Source organism: Anguilla rostrata, chromosome 18 (genome assembly GCF_018555375.3).
Source record: "Anguilla rostrata isolate EN2019 chromosome 18, ASM1855537v3, whole genome shotgun sequence".
NCBI classification, from domain to species: Eukaryota; Metazoa; Chordata; class Actinopteri; order Anguilliformes; family Anguillidae; genus Anguilla; species Anguilla rostrata.
Window position 1 is genome coordinate 9711949 of NC_057950.1, and position 18648 is coordinate 9730596.

At 49.5% G+C, this 18648-nt stretch overlaps 1 protein-coding gene across 2 annotated transcripts in view; it reads right to left on the minus strand.

The window, feature by feature from the left end:
* Positions 1-18648, minus strand: part of ide (insulin-degrading enzyme) — a 29977-nt gene that overhangs the window by 4138 nt on the left and 7191 nt on the right. The window contains exons 4-23 of one of the 2 annotated variants that reach the window (XM_064318093.1): positions 17312-17481; positions 16028-16150; positions 14794-14906; positions 14337-14499; positions 14046-14138; positions 13809-13900; positions 13141-13221; positions 12785-12888; positions 11286-11388; positions 10386-10508; positions 9974-10056; positions 8965-9109; positions 5758-5868; positions 5078-5198; positions 4741-4832; positions 3684-3795; positions 2475-2642; positions 1832-2104; positions 1019-1080; positions 270-342 (exon numbers count right to left, since the gene is read on the minus strand). In XM_064318093.1, the coding sequence (XP_064174163.1) occupies positions 270-342; positions 1019-1080; positions 1832-2104; positions 2475-2642; positions 3684-3795; positions 4741-4832; positions 5078-5198; positions 5758-5868; positions 8965-9109; positions 9974-10056; positions 10386-10508; positions 11286-11388; positions 12785-12888; positions 13141-13221; positions 13809-13900; positions 14046-14138; positions 14337-14499; positions 14794-14906; positions 16028-16150; positions 17312-17481 (2405 nt within the window). Of the gene's footprint in view, positions 1-269; positions 343-1018; positions 1081-1831; positions 2105-2474; positions 2643-3683; positions 3796-4740; positions 4833-5077; positions 5199-5757; positions 5869-7990; positions 8136-8964; positions 9110-9973; positions 10057-10385; positions 10509-11285; positions 11389-12784; positions 12889-13140; positions 13222-13808; positions 13901-14045; positions 14139-14336; positions 14500-14793; positions 14907-16027; positions 16151-17311; positions 17482-18648 lie in introns of both variants that reach the window. The other variant, XM_064318092.1, reaches the window with a different exon arrangement.

Below are 18648 nucleotides of genomic sequence, written 5' to 3' on the forward strand. Positions count from 1 at the left end.
TGTATCAGTTCATCTCTAGACATTTGAAAATAGAACAATAATCCTGTGAGAATTTACAATACTGTCAAATGACCACACTAAAGTCAGGATTATACCTATTTTTCCAAATCAAAACCGTATCAAAAATATCACTTACTCCCTTCTGTGGGGTTGAATGTCATGTAGACTTATGTTAATGAGAGAAAAATAGATCTTTCAAGTTCAAAAAGAACACTCATGCACTAGCCCCCCGCCCACTCCCCCCCCCAATTCTTGGGCGGGGCACTCACAGGAGTCCATCTCGCGGGACAGCACGTGGACCGACACCTTGTGCCTCTTAGGAGCCTCTACAGCCAGCAGGTCCTGCAGGAGACAGAGGGGGCATGGGGAGGGTGAATCCGAAAATCCCTCTACCATTGCTGTTTCATTCACGCTCATTTAGGGGAACACGTCAATTCACAGCTCCCCTGAGCTAAGACAGCGAGAGGGAGATGCTAAACATGAACCCTGCTAAACAACAACCCTGCTTACTGACACAAGCACACACTCATGCGCACACACACAGTTTTTATCAGGTTATTGTGCTTGTGCACACACGCACGCACAGTTATTGGGTTATTGTGCTTGTGCACACACACACACGCACACACAGTTATTGGGTTATTGTGCTTGTGCACACACACACACGCACACACACGCACACACAGTTGTTATTGGGTTATCATGCTCGTGAAGAGTCACCTCTGCTGCTATGAATAGACAGACAGTAACAGCGGAAGTGCAGACGACTGAGGGAGAGGACTGGATTACCACACAAGGCTGGCACACCAAGGAGACTGGGGAGGGGGGGGGGGGCAGATGTCATGCTCCCCCAGGGAGAGGACACATCCCAGGGACAGAAGTGTCATTACAGAGGGTGGTGTTAAAGCTGACAAAGATTCCCAAGGTGATTTTTATTTTTTTTTTGGGGGGGGGGGGTTTTACATTACCTCACATATACCTGAAACATTACACCAGTAGAGGATGTTAGAGTACCTACCCTGTAGAACTGCATTACGTTTTCCTTTGTCAACGTCTTCAGATATGCTACTTCAATGTTATCTGAAACAGAGAGAACGCATGGTTTAGAATGAGGAAGATGTAAAGCTCGATGACATCAGGTGACAAAATACTCCACGCAGATGAAAGGGAACCACATTCTCAAAGAAAACAAAGTAACAGCAGGACGCGCTACGTGGAGAAAACCACGCCTCTCTCTTAGCCAGCGAGATCACAGATAGAACCCGACACGCGCGTTTCATAAAGAGCCTCTGCCGTTTCCTGACGAGCAGCGACTCAGCCGCCCAGGAGGAGCCAGACATCCCGCGCGCAGCCCGCCCCGCGGTACACTAATCAGAGCGGAGTCCATTAGCGAGGCCACGCACTCCCGCTCAAACGTTCGTCATCGTTAGCGCCCCGCTCGCGTCACCGCGGGGGGGGGGGAAGAACGCATCCTCGCTCCTCTCGTTCGGTCGGGCACTGCCCCGGAGAGCCGGTGTCGCCTCTCCAAAGGGACGGGAGGACCAGATTAGCATCCCATAACCCAATTACACACAGTAATATTCCACACCACAGAAAACAGCTCCAGAGAAGATCTGAGGATAATCCATATAAATGACTAGGCTGAATAACAGCCCTGGTCGTTCGTTCCCAAATACTTCTGTAGGACCCCGAGCCTGTATTCAGGGAGCAGAGAGGCAGGTAAAATTTGAAAAAAGCTGATCAACCTATTAGCAATCAGGAGGTGATCAGCCTATTAGGGATGTGAAGGAGAAAGGTGTGGATGCTCGGAGGCTGAGGGGGAGGACCTCACCTCTGTCGAAGTTGTACTGCTGGGAGATGATCTCGCCCCAGTACTTGGCGCACTCGGCGGCCAGCTTCTTGGGCTTGTCCAGGCGGCGGATGGCCAGGGCCTGGACGTGCTTCTGGAAGGCCTCCTCCGCCATCTCCTCCACGCACTTCTCCATCGTCCACAGGAAGGCCTCCACCCGGCACTCCAGGTAGTGCGGCGCCTTCTCCGACTGGATGATGAAGCGCAGGCCCTGCACGCCATTGGCTCGCCGCGGCCCGCTGAACACAATGTACCCTGGGAAAGGAACAGCCGTCCTTCAGTGTCCGAGCCCCTGAAAAGCCCTTCTATTTTAACCGGGAGACCCTGTTTAACAAGCAAAGGCTCGGTGTGTGTGTGTGTGTGTGTGTGTGTTTGTGTGCACGGGTGTATGTGTGCTGTCCTGTTAATCTGTGTACTGCAGCTAACAGAAGAGACAGTGACAGGACTTTTTGGGTGCAGGCAGATGAGCGAGTCATAGTAGGATGTAGGAGCATTAGGGTATTACGACAAGCGTGGGGAAGGAGGGTGTATTAGAGCGAGTGTGGGGCAGGAGGGTGTATTAGGGTGAGTGTGGGGTAGGTGGGTGTATTGGGGTGAGTGTGGGGTAGGTGGGCGTAGGCCTCACCCAGCTGCTCCTTGGTGCGCAGGGTGTTGAAGCAGGGCTCAGATATGATCTGACAGAAGAGCTCCAGCAGCATGTTGTTGTGGGTGTTCTGCATGTCGGTCTGGTAGTAGATCTCGATGCCGCAGTTGTTGTGAACCTCGTTCCTCTGCTGGTAAACGTACCAGCCCCCTGCACACCAGAGAGACAGAGCTTACCTTCATTTAATGCCACAATGCTCCACAGATATTCATCATTTCCGGAAAATTCTGCACTCATTATGCTCCCTGGACGTGATGGAATAACTAACAAAAGATTGAAAATGGAGGCACTAGCACCTTTGGGTCATTTTAAATCTCTTGTTCACAGCACTGTGACTGATGAGTGTAATTTACTTTGATTGTAGGAGGCTGGGTTGCATGAATTGACTTTGTAGAAGAGTACTTTTTTCCACTGTATTTTAAAGCTACTATCTAGGCCACATCTACCTTGAACAGATTTCTCTCATGGGACATCCTGGTTAAAGGTAAAATAAAATAAAATAAAATATGCAGGCGACCAAAGGACTACAGCAACACTGAGCTTGTAAACAGACTAAAAAGTAAACGTAATTCGTTTGATGGATACAGAGACTTGACAAGAGGCCATCCCATGAATAACCCAGAGCAGGGAAGAAAGACAAATCCTCAAACACACTGACACATTCACTCCAATCAGGGAAAAACATGAGCTTCTGTTTGAGCTCACTTCTTGTTATGCAGTTGCCTACTGGGATACCCCGACTGGCTCATCTGAACTGTTACCATAGCAGCCGTCTCCGCTCACCCCATCAGACAGCAGTGGTGTTGAGGAGTTGAGCCACGCCCCTAATATAAAGATGTCTTTCCGACAACCAGTGAGACCATTGGCCTTGCCTTAATAACATAACGGCTTTCCTTTTCCAAAGTCAAGGAAACGAAGACGTGGTTCAGATGAATTCAGCACGTTTTCCCCAGTCCCAAATCAGACAGTCTGATAACCTCCGCTACGCTAGAGGTAGACACAAGAAACCCATTAGATACACGTGTCCACCGCCAGGAGGTGATTGGCCAAACACGGCGTGCCCGTGCTCGTGTCCCGTCGTCTGTGAACACCCCCCCCCCCCCCACAGCCATATTGTGAGGTGCAGGGGGTGATTTGGGGCAGCTAGAGTCTATAGCTGAAGGAACAGGGGTGAGGGGGAATGCCACTTACCATCAGGAACCTGCACCTCCCTGTAGCGAATGAGCTGGCTCGGGAGGAGGGGCTTGGTGTGAGCGTGCTCGATGAGCGTGTCCTCGACCATCTGCATCATGCCCAGGGCGGACTGGATGGGGGAAGGGGGGGAGGGACACACACACACACACAAGGTAAGGGATCAATGGTTAACAGCATTGTACTGCTTACACAACTGGAAATCGTACAACAGCCTTTGTATACTCTCAGACCAATACAGTGAGAGAGGGGTGAGGGAGAGGGAAGGGAGGAAGAATAGGGGAGAGACAGAGGGAGAGGAGGAGAGAGAGCCAGACACCCTGTCAAGTCATTTATGCTGACGCAGTCTGCCCACAGAAAGCCGTTAATGCAGTAGAGTCAGTGGATCTCTGATATGCGCTGTGAGTATGGTACAGCAACAGTCTCTATGGTGTGTCCTACAGAGGTACGGTCCCTGGTGTATGCTGTAGAGGTACAGAGTCTCTATGGTGTGTGCTGTAGAGGTACAGAGTCTCTATAGCATGTGCTGTAGAGGTACAGAGTCTCTATGGTGTGCGCTGCTGACATAAGAGTCAGTATGGGGCATGATGTAAGAGAAATGAGCTGTGGTAAGCACAATGCCTGAGAATGAAAGTCACCTCTGCTCCTACATTTAATCCCCTCCCCTCTCTGTGACACTGTCGTCATTGGCCAGGCTGAGCAGAGACCATCACAGCTGGGATCTTATATAAACTGTGGTGTGATGATCTGATGTTATCACAGATCCTCAGTTTGCACCCTGTCTGACATTCCCACCAAACAGACAAAAGCAGCTGAAGAGGAGAAACATCCCTACAATTTATGACCAACACTTCACACACACACACACACACACACACACACACACACACACACACACACACACACACACACACACACACACACACACACACACACACACACACACACACGCACACACACACACACACACACACAGGGCACACATTTGTTAATCACAGCCCACACCCACACACTGATCCTTCCAACATTTGTATCCAACATAAGACTACAGACTGACCTGTTTGGTGATATTGCCGTGGATAAGGGCTTCAATGTGTAACCGTGACAACAGCTGAGGTATAAAGGCCTTGAGGCGAGGGAGTGTGACATCTGCAACACAGATTCAGACAGCAGAATCAATCACAGAGCTGTTCTCACAGTGGCAAGGGTAGATCGGAATCGGAACCGTGTGCCCCGTCCCGAGCTGCAGGCAGAACCCACGGTCCAGCGAGTTAAGTGAGTTTGAGTGAGTTAGGGAGTGAGTGAGCATGCGTAAGTTTGAGTGACTGGATTTGATCGCGTGAGGGAGTCTGTGCTAGTGAGTGAGTGAGTGAATGCATGCATGCGTCTCTCACCTTCCAGTGCTTCCTTGAGCTCGTCTTTAGTCCAGGCCACCTCAGTCATGAGGAGCCGCAGGTAGTACATGGCGTGCTGGTGAGGCTGCTCTGCTCTGAAGTTATTCAGAGATCTCATATACTAGAGGACAAAAACACAGTGAGCACAGGCTATATGCCAGAACTTACATATGCCAACACACACACACACACACCAACAATCACGCATGCACATACATATACAAACACTCACATATACACACATAATAGCAGCAGAGACAGAAGTGTCTCAGGTAACTAGTATTTATTCTACTGCGGAAAACACTCAAAAGGAGAAGTATTTTTATAAGAATGCAGTTTCAGTCCCCATATTCAATGATATGACTTCTGTGTCAGTGTGTGAGGCTCTACTCTCTATGCAGTCAGTGGTGAAGGCACCACTGACTGCATAGAGACTAGAGCCTCACACTGCCCCTAAGAAAAGCCTGTTCATACAGTAATCACTTATCATTCATATGGGTTTACGTTCTTCACGAATGCCCCCACATTGTGATTCTTACTGCAGTTATTGTATCTGATGACTGCTTTATGCATTCTGGCAGCATAACACCCATATGTGATGCCAATAAAATGGATTTGAACCTGACTTTAAAAACGCAGCAAGCCCTATTGGAGGTCAGCACCCAGAGGGTGGGGCTTACCGCTTCTTTGATGATGTCGAAGCGTTTTTCATCAATCTCGAAGGTGGCCATCTTCTCAATGATCTTCTTCAGCAGAATGTGCTGCTTGTCATTATAGCCCTTCACGGACAGCTGTGCGTAGATGGGGGGGGAAGGGAGAGCTGCGTGAGCAAAGCATGCTGGGAAACCGCAGTGCTGAGTGCGCGCTTGTGAATGTGCCTGAACGCTTGTGCGAGTGTGCGTTGCACACGAGCGTGCATCTGCATGCGTGAATTAGTATGTGCATTGTGACTGTGAACACAAATTTGTGTGAGCTAGTTTGTATATGTATGTGTGTGTGTGCATGTGTGTGTGTGTAAAATACAGTACTGTTCAATCATGAGTTGATCGTCAGCATTTGCCCCCCCCCATCCCCGCCTCTCTCCTTGCTCGAGGCTTTGGCACATTCTCAGAAAAGTCATTATTTCGCTCAGCAAAATGCCAGCTCTAGTCACAGAAGGAATTTAAAATGCTGGACACACAGCAGTCTTCAGCCACTCAGCACTCTCTGTTCCTCTGGCAGTGCCCATGCAGTGCACTAAAAAGGGGTGGGGCTAGTCTGCTCCATCAACAGACGACTGCATCGCCTTCCCTCTTAATCTGAGCAGGAAGCGTTCAATGCTAACCAATGCTACTGCTACAGTAGCACTAGTTAGTTTAGTGTTTGACTAAAGAGACACTTTCAACAAAGATAAGAGATATCAGGCAGGATTTAAAATTTCCAGTTTGATTCCTTCTGTGACCAGGCTGAGTTTGTACGTGTGTGCGCATGCGTGCGTCCGTGAGGTTCACATCATCTCTTAGTTCACCTGTGCGAGGAGCGCGGAAAGGTTATTTATAGCAGCACTTCTGCCACATCATCATCCAAGCAACCACACTGCCCTTCCCAAGGCCAGCTCCCCCTCAGGAGCGAGCACAAACACAGACGCTGCCCCCCGGTGGCCGATAACAGCATTACGTGCAGCAGGCCCCCAAGCCATCCAACACCATGACACCAAGATGGCGTCAGGGCAGCGAGCATGTTGAGACAGACCAGAGCCAGCACACTGCAGAACCCTTACAGACACAAGCCACAAAGCTGTGCAGTCCAGGATTACAACACTAAGAGCTCATTACACTCTTACACAGCTAACCATCCGTGTGGAAAACTATGCTGTTTCATCACCAAGAGTAATTATTTTAAAGAATGGAAAAAGAAACCTAAATGACAGTTAATCCACTAGAGGTATCAGAGTGCTTATCAAGTTATGTTGCTTCATAAAAAAAGATACAAATTACAAAAAACACCCCAGACACACACCAGCATGGACTGGGGTTTTCTAAAGCGTTACTATTACTATTAGCATCTGTGAAATTGAAGTTCCTCTACCACTGTACTGGTGACTCACACATGCTGTGGAGTTAAACATGAATGTGACTGAACGGACAGGCCAGAAACGGTAGTTAGTGAAGGTCAGAACAGAGGAAAACCACCATCACAGCAAACCCGGAGAGAGGGAACAAGAGAGGGAGAGACACGGGAAGAAAAGGAGAGAAAAGAGAGACAGGGAAAAAAGAAAGCAAGAGATGGAGAGAGACAGACAGAGAGAGAGAGAGGAGAGATGGGCAACAGAGAGACAGATGAGAGAGATGGGTCCCTTTCCATCATTTGTGTGGTGTTGCTCGTTGTTTCACAGATCACCCCTCAACTCTGATTGGTGGACATTTGAAGGAGGTCCACACACACTGGGTGCAGACTGAGCGCTGTGGAATCTCAGCAGTCGAGTCACAGTCAGCCTGTGCCATTAATACAGCCTAATCCCAACGCTGCATTTCCTGAGGCTGATCTGGGATCAGCTGCTACGTGCTGGGCATCAGAGTCCAACCAGAACAGAACAGAGCTACCCATTCCGAACAATCACCTATCGTGTGTGCGTGTGCATGAGACTGTTTCTCAATATCTCAGGGTTTCGTTTTTTTTTTTTTCCCTTTTGACAAGATCTGCAAAACAACCAGCCAGGTCTGAGATTACGGAGGTCTCCCCTCTGCAGAAGAGCGGCGCCAGGAGGACGGGAGGAGGCACCGTGCCCTCCCGACAGACGGACGGACGGACGGACGGACGGACACACAGACAGACAGACAGCGGGGGAAAAAAAGAAGAGAGACAAGGCCAGGCCCCGCGCGCACTCTCAAGCCTCAAGCTCCGCCCCCCTGTCCTCTGTGCTGCCGTACTTACGAGTATGGCATTCATCCCTGAGGCTACGGCATACACCAACCCGGCCAGCCGGGCTGCATATGCGTACTCTTTTAAATCATCCTTCAATAACCTGAGCAACAGGTAGGTCATGTTGCAGTGGAGGGGGTCAGCGTATAGGTAGCGACTGACAAAAAGAAGACAAAAAAAAAAAAGACAGGTTTGTTGGGGGAGGGGCAAACTCCAAAACAGACAGCGGGGAGCGGGAGGGGGCGGGGCTACAGGGAACAGGGGGGTGGAGACTGATAGTAAGAGTATGTATATGCAGCCAGCCTTGACCAGCTTTCCGCTCAACAATGGCGGGCGGAGGGGAGGAGGGGGGGGCAGTCCTACGCCGTGCGGTACCTAACAGAAGGCAGCAGGGCCGGTCTGTTTCATTTTGAAAGGCGAGAGGTTTCAAATTTTACGTTCAGGCTCGCGGCTACGGTTCGGACACCAATGATCGTTTTTTTTATTTTTTCACATTTAAAGGAGCTTTTCTCACCGTTGAAAACTAGCAATCGGAGAGTGGGTTTCATGATCCACAAAGGGCGGGTTTCAGCTGCCAATCGACACTTGTGCAAACCAATGAAAACGTTGTGCTCTCCGAGGCCAACGCAACAGCTGGGTCAGATCAGCGAGTCACGGCTAGTGTACCGAAGCTCCGCCCATTATTTGTTTTCGGGAAGCCTCGTGTCCAATCGGCACGACAAACCCAGCCGAAGCCAGTCGTGCCGGCCAGGAGGGGGGGGGGGGAGACGAGGGCCCTCTCCACCCCAAAGGGAAACAGACACGCCTCTCCTCCGCGGCTGAGCTCCGGGGGGAGCTCGCGGAGGCAGGAGGATGGAGGAAGAGGAGGAGGAGGAGGAGGAGGAGGGCGGGGCCGACGCTGAGGATCGGCTGAGGATGGTCGGATCATGGCTCGGGAGGGTGGGAACGGAAGCGGTGAACGGGAGGGTGGGAATTTGGGTACTTACATACATCCCATAGATGGTATTTTGCAGGTCATAGTTCAAGCCGGCTAGCTCGGCTGCATATGCATACTCGTTCAGGGAGTCCTTGAGCAGCTCAAGATATAAATAAGCCATGTTACAATGCAATGGGTCCACGTACGCAAAGGGGCTGTGGATAAAAGAGGGTGGTAAACAAAGAACGTCACACTCCTAAAACAGGCCAAGCCCTCAGTACGGGCGCCCCCCCCCCCCCTGCCCCGTCCCGCCCCGCCCCGCCCCGCCCCCCACGCTTAGATGGGAAACAGAGCCCACGTAAAAGATAAAAAAAAATATTTTCATAATGCAAACAGACCTCCACAGAAAAAACATGGGCTGTTAGCTTAATACAAAGCTCGCTCGAGAACAAACATGAAAAATCAACATCCTTTATAGGTATTTAAATTGACTTAAAACATCTTAATGTGTACAGACTACATTGTGACCATGCTTACAAGAAGTTTAATGCATTAAAAGTAAATAATTGTTTGATCATCAATCTAAAATTGTGGAGTACTGAGCCGAATCAAGGAAAAAAGCATCTTTGTCCCAAAAGATGATGGAGCTCACCATATATGATGACTCCAGAAATGCAGTAGCAGTCCCGACAGGCCAGTGGCAAAGCAGTCTGGATGAGCAAGAGCAAATGCTCCTGCTTTGCCCTGCTTCGTAAGAACGTTATCAAAGGACTGCAGCGAGCCAGTGGACATGTTCTCTGAGAAATGATCTGGAGCCAAACCCAGTCCCTGAAAGCGAATACACGCTTCCTTCAAGGCTTACGCCCGGGGCAGCTCCAATTTACACTCCACGGACAGAATCAGTAGCTTTTACCGTTAGCAGGGAACAGGGCTTCGCGATTAATTAAAATCCCCACGAGCGTACTGCTCTGCAGCACTCTCTGCACGCCTTCTGACGCGTTGACAGCCGCGATGCATGCTGGGATCTGTGAAGCAGGGCGGGGCGCTCTCCCCGCGAGATCGCGGCGTCGGGTACGCACCTGAAGAACTCGAAGTTCAGGCAGGCCTTGGGAAGGAAGAACTTGTCGTCCTGTTTGAACCACACTTTGCTCATGGCCGTGTCCTGGGGGAGAACACAAACGGCTGGGATTCACCGAACAGAAAGAGCGCTGGACAGGAGATGTTAAACGCAGGGTGGTGTGCGCTGATGACATCACGGCTTTCTGCTTACAGCACCAGCCGAAGGATGAGAGAGACGCCTGAGGTTTAAGTCAGTAACGGCACCACACTGCGGCACTGTGACACACACACATCAGTGCGATGTCAGAGTGACACAGGAAGGCTCTTTAGAAATACAGGAAATCCTTCTGCGAAAACGCACGTGCTGACAAAAATAAACGAAGCCCTATTTTTAAATCCGGATTTTAATTTCTCTTCGTCTTCAAGCCGTACCTTTATCAGGGAGGGGAAGGACGGGGAGTCTTTCTCCAGAGGGTAGATCTCAAAGTTGGCCGGGATGAACTCGTTCCTCATCGGGAGTTTAAACTTGCCGTTCAGGTCTGCATTCTCCCATTTCTGAAAAACAAAAAAAATATTTTATTCCTGCGAAGACACGCTTCTGAAATCTCTTTCCAATGGCAGTCCGATGCTGTGACATCCTGAAGAGTTAAATTGGCAAAGAAAGGTGTGTCAGGCCACAACAGAGAAGGGCTTCTCAGAAAAATAAAAGTCATGTTAAAAGAAGCCACCCCTAATGACAGATGAACATGCATTCTTTCAGCACACCCTCCACTCCTGATACCTGCTGCAGCATTAACCCTGACAAGAATCCCCTTTGGCTCCAGTTCCAAATTTCCTTAGAGCACCTCATGGCCTATGACACCTTAGCCAATAGGAGGGTAGGCCTGTACTCCAGGTAACCAATCACTTGCATTATTAGACAGGACATACGAGGAATATCAGGACCGGAACATGCAGAGGTATAAGCACAATGCTGTTACCAGAGTACTGTAATGTGGTAATTAAAGAAAAGGCCGCTGTGCCAAGTTAATGGGGAGCGAGGATGGAGAGACAGTTTTTCCTCCTCCCTCCTCCCCCCCCTCCCTCTAGCGCACAGGTCCAGACTGAAGACCTGCCACACACTGCAAGCCCCTCCTTCCGGAATGTTCCGTTCCGTTGCCTGCTGCAGAGGCTCTGGTGATATTTTTAAGCTGAGCGTTGGGGGAGGGGGGGTGCGGCTGATGCAGAGCTCGTACTGCATGGCGGTGGGACAGCGAGGACGCCAGAGGGACCGTCCCGCTGAGGGGGGGGGGGGTGCAGGTACCGCCACAGCGGCAGCAACGAACGTCTCACCTTGATGACCTCGTCAGAAATGGCCTCCTGTTTGTACTGCGTGCTGTACCACTCTTCAACCCGATCAGTCTGCCCTTCGAACGACTTTGAAACGACCGCAACTCTGCATGGGGGGAGGAGGGGGAGAGGTGCAGTCAGCGTCGCATCTCATCGCATCTCATGCACACGCACGCATGCACTAACGCACGCACGCACGCAGCCAGCTTTTACCCTGCAGCCACGCCCAGCTCTTCTCCAGCAGCCACGCCCAACTTTTACCCTCCAGCCACGCCCTGCTCTTATCCTGCAGCCACGCCCAACTTTTACCCTGCAGCCACGCCCAACTTTTAACTTTTACCCTGCAGCCACGCCCAGCTCATCTCCAGCAGCCACGCCCAACTTTTACCCTGCAGCCACACCCTGCTCTGCTCTTACCCTGCAGCCACGCACAATAATTTTTGGCATGCATATCACCTATAGCATAAAATACAGCAAGCGCTCCGGCCACATCCCCGCTGTCCGTGAAACAGCGCCTTCATTTCTCATACCATGAATGATTTATAAGATGTCAAACTTCTCACAGGCCAATGCCTTTGAATGAGCTAAATTTAGAGCAAAGCTCTGCCCTCCGGTAATGCAGCACACCGGGTCAATGTGCTGAATTTAGACTGCAGAACTGCCGCTTCCAGCAGAACTCCGGACGCATTATTCTCCCGACGTCTGCGTCCCGCAGACAGTTAGCTCGGAGTAATCGATCCGCGGGAACCGAGGGGGAAGGGCCAGAGCGGAACGAGCCGAATCTCGGCCCGATGGCTCCTCTCCCTGCGCTCGTCACTGCATTCGCAGTGTCTGACGTCTTTCAGCTGGCAAGCCAGACATCGGCCTCTGCATCAGGCAGGAAACACGAACCCCAGGCTAACTGCAGGAAGGATCGATGGAGAACAGGGGGCGGGAAGGGCAGGTGCACAGCAGCCACTTTCCCTGCGCACTTCAGCTGTGCAGCAGACTGTTATAGAGCGACATACACGAGGAGGCAGGGCAGGCTTTACAGAGCCCTTCATCTGTACAGCACTGGGGCGGAGCGCGACCTCGTGCGGGGGGGCGGCCGTTTTATCCTCGTTAAGGATAAAGGAAGCGTTCTGCAGCCATCGACTCCAGAGCTAGCCCTTTAAAAAATACTCAGTGTACATTCCATAAATGACATAATTAATCATTTCAGAGAACAGTGTTTTAATTACACATCCTTGGGAGTATAGGTAATAGTATATGCAGTCATGTAGAACATCGTGCCGTAATAAAATACCCTTTCACATACTAGCTAGATGCTGCACTGCAGCCAGCAGTGCGCGTTAGACAAAGAGTCAGAAGGAAACCGTGATAAATGATGCAGGGTTCCTCAGGCAAAGGGTGTTCTTGGCCTTGAATGCTCTGAGTAAAGGAACAGAACATCATTCCTAAGGTTGCGATTACGGGTTACGGGTTTTTCCAGAGCGGTGAAACGCAGGAACAAGCCGTCACACCTCACGTGCTCCGGCCTCAGTTTGTCCAGCACCATTTCTATCAAATCCGGCCTGAAGTCTTCCAGAAGATACTCAGCTGCCAACACCTCTTCCAGCGGGTAGTACTGAAACACAGGGGGACAGCATTCAGCGCAACACCAGTGGGAACCCCTTTTATAGTAACACAGGGGGCTGGCATTCACCATCGCAACAGGGGGGAAACACTTAACCCATACTGCATTGTAACAAGGATGTCTGCTGTACAGGGAACGAGGCCCCAATAATGCACACCCCCCGCCTAGCACTCAAGGGACAACGTCAGAACAAAAGAACGAGGGTGAACGAGGCATCGCCATGGAGACAGAGAATAGACCTACGTGCAGTAAACCGGCTACTTTGGAGGTGTATCCGCGAGGTCGCTCTTTGTCCTTGAATCTGAAGGCCACGGTGTTCAAGTCCTGCAGAGAGAGAGATCGCAGTCACCCAACACTGTGAAGTCTCCCACAAACAGCACCTTCCCAGAAACACCAGGGAAGAACAGATCTCCACGCCCTACACTCCCAAACAAATTTAACACAAGAATGCTTGAGTCGGAGGCTAGGTGGACTCATATCTACCGAGGGAAGCCATGGACACAGAACTACAGGAAGGAACACAGCACAATGTTGTTTCTTTTCCCGAATCCACATCCCAGATGTAATTCAGATCTAACACACAAATAAGGAACGGTAAGACGGTACACAATGCTAAGCTACTTCTAGTGATGAAGCATTACTCTGCACTGTACTTGGCCTTTCAGCAGACGCCCTTATCCAGAGCAGTTTATACACATTTACACAGCTGGATATTTTTACTGAATCGATTCAAGACAGGCACCTTGCTGAAGGATGCTGCCACAGCACTCCAGCTGGAAATCGAACCCACAGCCTTGGAGTCACAGGCCCAGTTCCCCAATCATTATGCTACGCTGCCCGCCCCCCCTCCCCCCTTTGCTTGTTTGTATGTGGTTTCAGATGTAGCGTTTGCGCGGCTTTGCCAGACTCACCTTGCACTCCTGAAAGACCCACTCCTGGGGTCCTTCAGTGCGCAGTTTCTGGATGTACTGGAACATGTGGAAGATGATGTCCTCAACGTGCACTAAGGCCGGAGACAAGAGGCTCTTTCAGAAACACGAGTCACCTAACACACAAACTCACACAGAATAGAGCAGCCAACTGCTTCACCTTGTGTACATGCATGCATACACACACACACACACACACACACGCGCAGCAAGTCTTACAGAGCCCTTCCTCAGTCAGGTCCACATTGATGATGAAGAACATGAAGCCTCGAGCTCCTTCCTTCTGACCTCCCACCAGTGTGTTCACCCAGCCTGTGTGCCAATAAAGATTTCACACTCAAAATCCTCTCAACACACAGGCAGCAAAAAGCTTTGCATGCCTGTAACTGATCTGTAACTTGTATTTCTCTATTGCCGCTGTCCTACGACTCCACTCGCTAATGAATATATTTTATTGACCACAACCATCTACAGAAAACAAACAGCTTTTTCCATCATTCACGAACTCACCTTTGGCCTTCAGCTCGGACAGCAGGCTTCCCGGGCCTTCGTGTCCAATCAGGTGGCCCAGATAGTGGCCTGGGTTGCACTTGTAATACTTCTGCAGGTCTGGGATGGGGAAGGTGACGTACAGATTTCTGATGTCCTTTATGGGCACCACCTTGTAAAATTGCTGAAAGGTTGAGGAGAAATTAATTTACACACCTATTACTTTAGCACAATACACATACAAATGCACACGCGCACAGCACAACCACACTTCAGTGTTCACTGACTCCTGTACGATTCCATATGAGCAAATCACCACAGTTTACAAATACAGGAACAAGAGCAGAGGTAAAGTTTGTTTTCTTTCCTTTTTCTAAATATAGAGACAGGCAGAATCTAAAGCCCTGTGAACATGAACACCTCAGGGGCTCTTCATACAGACACTGCAATCGGGAGACGGGTGATGTCATCCACCCACCCTGAGATGCTCTTCTTGGAAAGGATGCTCAGGGAATTCTGGGAGTGGGACATTCTTATTCTCCACCTCAGCGAACAGCTTGACCACCATGTCGGTCAGCTCGTCCAGGGACTCTGAAGGAGAGAGAACAGTCACGACAATCCGTCAGCAGCCACATTAAGACAGACTTACGCACGCACGTCTAGCAGCTGAACAGAAAATAAACACTCTCTTCCCTCGTGCATCTGGTTTCATATTTTACACACAAACGGGGTGGAAACACGAGGTTTGCAAGAAACAGAGATTACACTAAATGAAATACATTAAACTTAGAAAAAAAAACAAAAAAACAGTGTGTTTGCTTAATTGGGTGGTGGGGACACGCAGCGGTGCCAGTGCTGGTAAATGTCTGGCATAAACAGCCTACCCCAGGGCATAATGACTGTGGAGCTGTGAAAGGCATCAATTATGAGGTCACTGCGTCGTAAATGCAGCTGCTGAACGGGCTCCTCTCTCCAGCCCACGGTGCGCGCTGCTACACAAACGCACCGCTGCACCTGGCAACCCCGCACCGCTGCGTCACCAAAACACCACTTCAGCACGGGAAACCGACCCAAGAGGCCGTGTGGAAAACACGGGTCTCTTTCACAAGGAGAGGTTTCTAAAAAAAAAATAAATAAATAAAAGCCTGAGATTGAACGCCGCTTGGTACCGGATCCAAGGACCCGTTTGTACTGAAAGGAATGACGTGCACAGCTTTGTAAATGCCGTGAGGAGAGCAATTACTTCATGCAAAGGATGCTGGGAGTTTTACTGTGCCTCAGCATTCCAGTGGACGTCCTGTACCTTCAGACTGACCTTAACTGCTTTTCCAATATCATCCGGTCCCTGCACCTTGAGACCAACGCCTCTCTCAAGCTAACGATGCTAAATTCTGCACCTGTGTTCAAACCAGCACTGCTAAATCCTGCCCCTATGCTCAAACCAGCACTGCTAAATCCTGCCCCTATGCTCAAACCAGCACTGCTAAATCCTGCCCCTATGCTCAAACCAGCCCTGCTAAATCCTGCCCCTATGCTCAAACCAGCCCTGCTAAATCCTGCCCCTATGCTCAAACCAGCCCTGCTAAATCCTGCCCCTATGCTCAAACCAGCACTGCTAAATCCTGCCCCTATGCTCAAACCAGCACTGCTAAATCCTGCCCCTATGCTCAAACCAGCACAGCTAAATCACATACACACACACGCGCACACACCTCTGCCCAGGACACACAGTCCCATCAGGTTTGAGGAGTAGTATGTGGAGTGGAATTTGAGCAGCTCCTGACGGACATCAATCCCATCTTTGGTTGGCCTGGTCTCTAATGTCAGCTTGTTCCCTGGAAAACACACAGAAGACGAGATTCAGGTCAGACACACTCCTCATCTCTCGGGCCATGACTACTCAAAGCCCGATTCTCTGGCCTGACATTCAGTTCTCCAGTAGAATGCTTCTGACTGAAAGAATATAGCTTGTTAACAATGGCAAAATTGTTTTTAAAAATATCAGAAAAGACATGACATTAAAAAAATTCTAATTCATTTTTTAAAATGTATTATGAATGGACACTTCAGAAAGCATGAATGATCTTCAGAAACAGGTTTTGTTTCCTCCAAATCAAATCAAAATGCCCAGAGATCTCAGACAATCGTGTTACAGCAGGCTTGTTATTTTAGTCAATCAGATTACAGGCCTCTCTACAGCAAGCTTCTTTCACCAAGACAGAAATCCACTCTGTTCTTCAAAGGGAGTGTCAGGCAGAGTGGTGGGGGGCCTGTGAGGACACCCTGGTCACTTATCAAAACAAGCCAGACATCTTTTAAAAGAGTTTCACCAGAAGAAGAGCGGTATAAGCACCACAAAAATCATTCTGCAAAATTAAATATTTGAATATTTCAAGAGGAGTTTTAAGTAGGCGCCTGCCTCTGGGCACATCAAAATTCCACCATCGAGGACAAGTAAAACGGTTAATTAAAAATACTTTGCAAAGACCTGGCCTATCTTTAGATGACGCCAGAAAGTTACAAGCTGTAATGCTGCCACCTGCTGGCCATTGTGAACCAAGCCATGAGCAGGTGGCATGCCATGAAGGGAAAAAATACTAAGGAAGACCAAATCCTGCTTTTAACACCCACATAAGCACATATAGAAGAGGGCGAAGCTCTAAGTGTACAGGTTTCCTAAAACTTTTGCAGCACCTTCACATACATACATGGAATCTTTTGTCGTAATTTATGAATTACGATTGATATGCATTTAAAAAATACCGTTTTAAAAATAGAAAACACGCCCACAAGTGGCCGATCGTGGGAGGCGAGAGCGACAGCAGGTGATCTCGTCTGAGGTCAGAGGACGAGCGGCTTCAGACCGACTCTCACATGCCCACCCCACTCCATGCCCTGCCCCCTGCACAGCTACAAACCCGCGTCCCCACTACGATTCCCCAGCCCCTTGTCCTGCCCCAGCCACGCCCGCGAGAGATGCCAGCGTCACTTCCTACCTGTCCCAAACTTGCTGAAGGGGTGGTTGGGGTTTCCGGTGGCCTTCTCCAGCTGGAACAGCCTCCAGGCGTCGTTCATCAGGTTCTTCTCGTGCTCCGAGTCGACCGCGTTCACTTCCCGGTCCTTGCAGCTCTCATCGAACAGCGGGCAGAGAAAGAACTGGGAAAACCTGTCAGCCACACAAAGCACGGTCGTATTTACACTCCTGTTTGCACATTTAGTGTCAATACAAGGGGGCGAGGGGGCTGTTTCTACAGCGCCGTGAAAAAGTATTCGCTCCCTTCCTGCTTTCCTCGACTAGTGCATGTTTGTTAGACTGAATGGTTTCAAAACTCATAACAAAATTTTATATTAGACTAAGGGAACCTGAGTAAACGTGAGACAGTTTATTTAATGAAAAAAGATATCAAACACCCATATCACCCAAGTGAAATACAATTGCACCTTTGAACTTAGTATCTGGTTGCACCACCTTTCCTATAATTTAATATCAGTCTTTCACATTGCTGTGGAGGAATTTTTATCCCACTCTTCTTTGCAGAACTGCTTTCATTCTTTTCAGCCATTCGGATGTGAACTTGCTTGTGTTCGGATCTTTGTCTTGCTTCATAACCCAATTACACCTCAGCTTCAGCACATGGACAGATGAACGGACATTCTCCTTAAGAATTTTCTGGTACGGAGCAGAATTCATGGTTGTGTCAATAAAGGCAAATGGCCCTGGTCCCAAAGCAGCAAAGCATCTCCACACCATCACACTACCACCACGTCTGACTGTTGGTATTACTGTTAGTACTTACTGTGAAATGCTGCATTTGCTTTATTTCAGACATAATGGGACCTGTGTCGTCCGAAAGGTTCCACTCTCGACTCATCCCTCCATAGAACATTATCCCAAAAGGCTTGGGGATAGTCCAGGGGCTATTTTGTAAATGTGACACAAACATTGCGGTTTGTCTTGGTCAGCAGCGGTTTCTGCCTTGGTTCTCTCCCATTGTTGACCATAGCTGAGGCTAGAGGCCTACAGTTATTTGTATCTGCTGGGATCTTCTGTGACTTTGTGGATGAGTTGTCACTTTGTCATTGGAGAAATGTTGGCAGGCCGGCCACTCTGGGGAAGATTCACCACCGTTAAAAGCGTTCTCCGTTTGGAGATAATGGCTCTCACTGAGCTTCAGTAGTCCCAGAGCCTCAGAAATGGCTCTGTATCCCTTTCCAGAGTGATACATTTCAAAAACATTTTTTTTTCATCTCTTCTGGAATTTCCCTTTGATCATGGCATAGTATGCTTATGGAAACTTTACGGTGACTACTTCCCTCTTCCCTTCCCTATTAA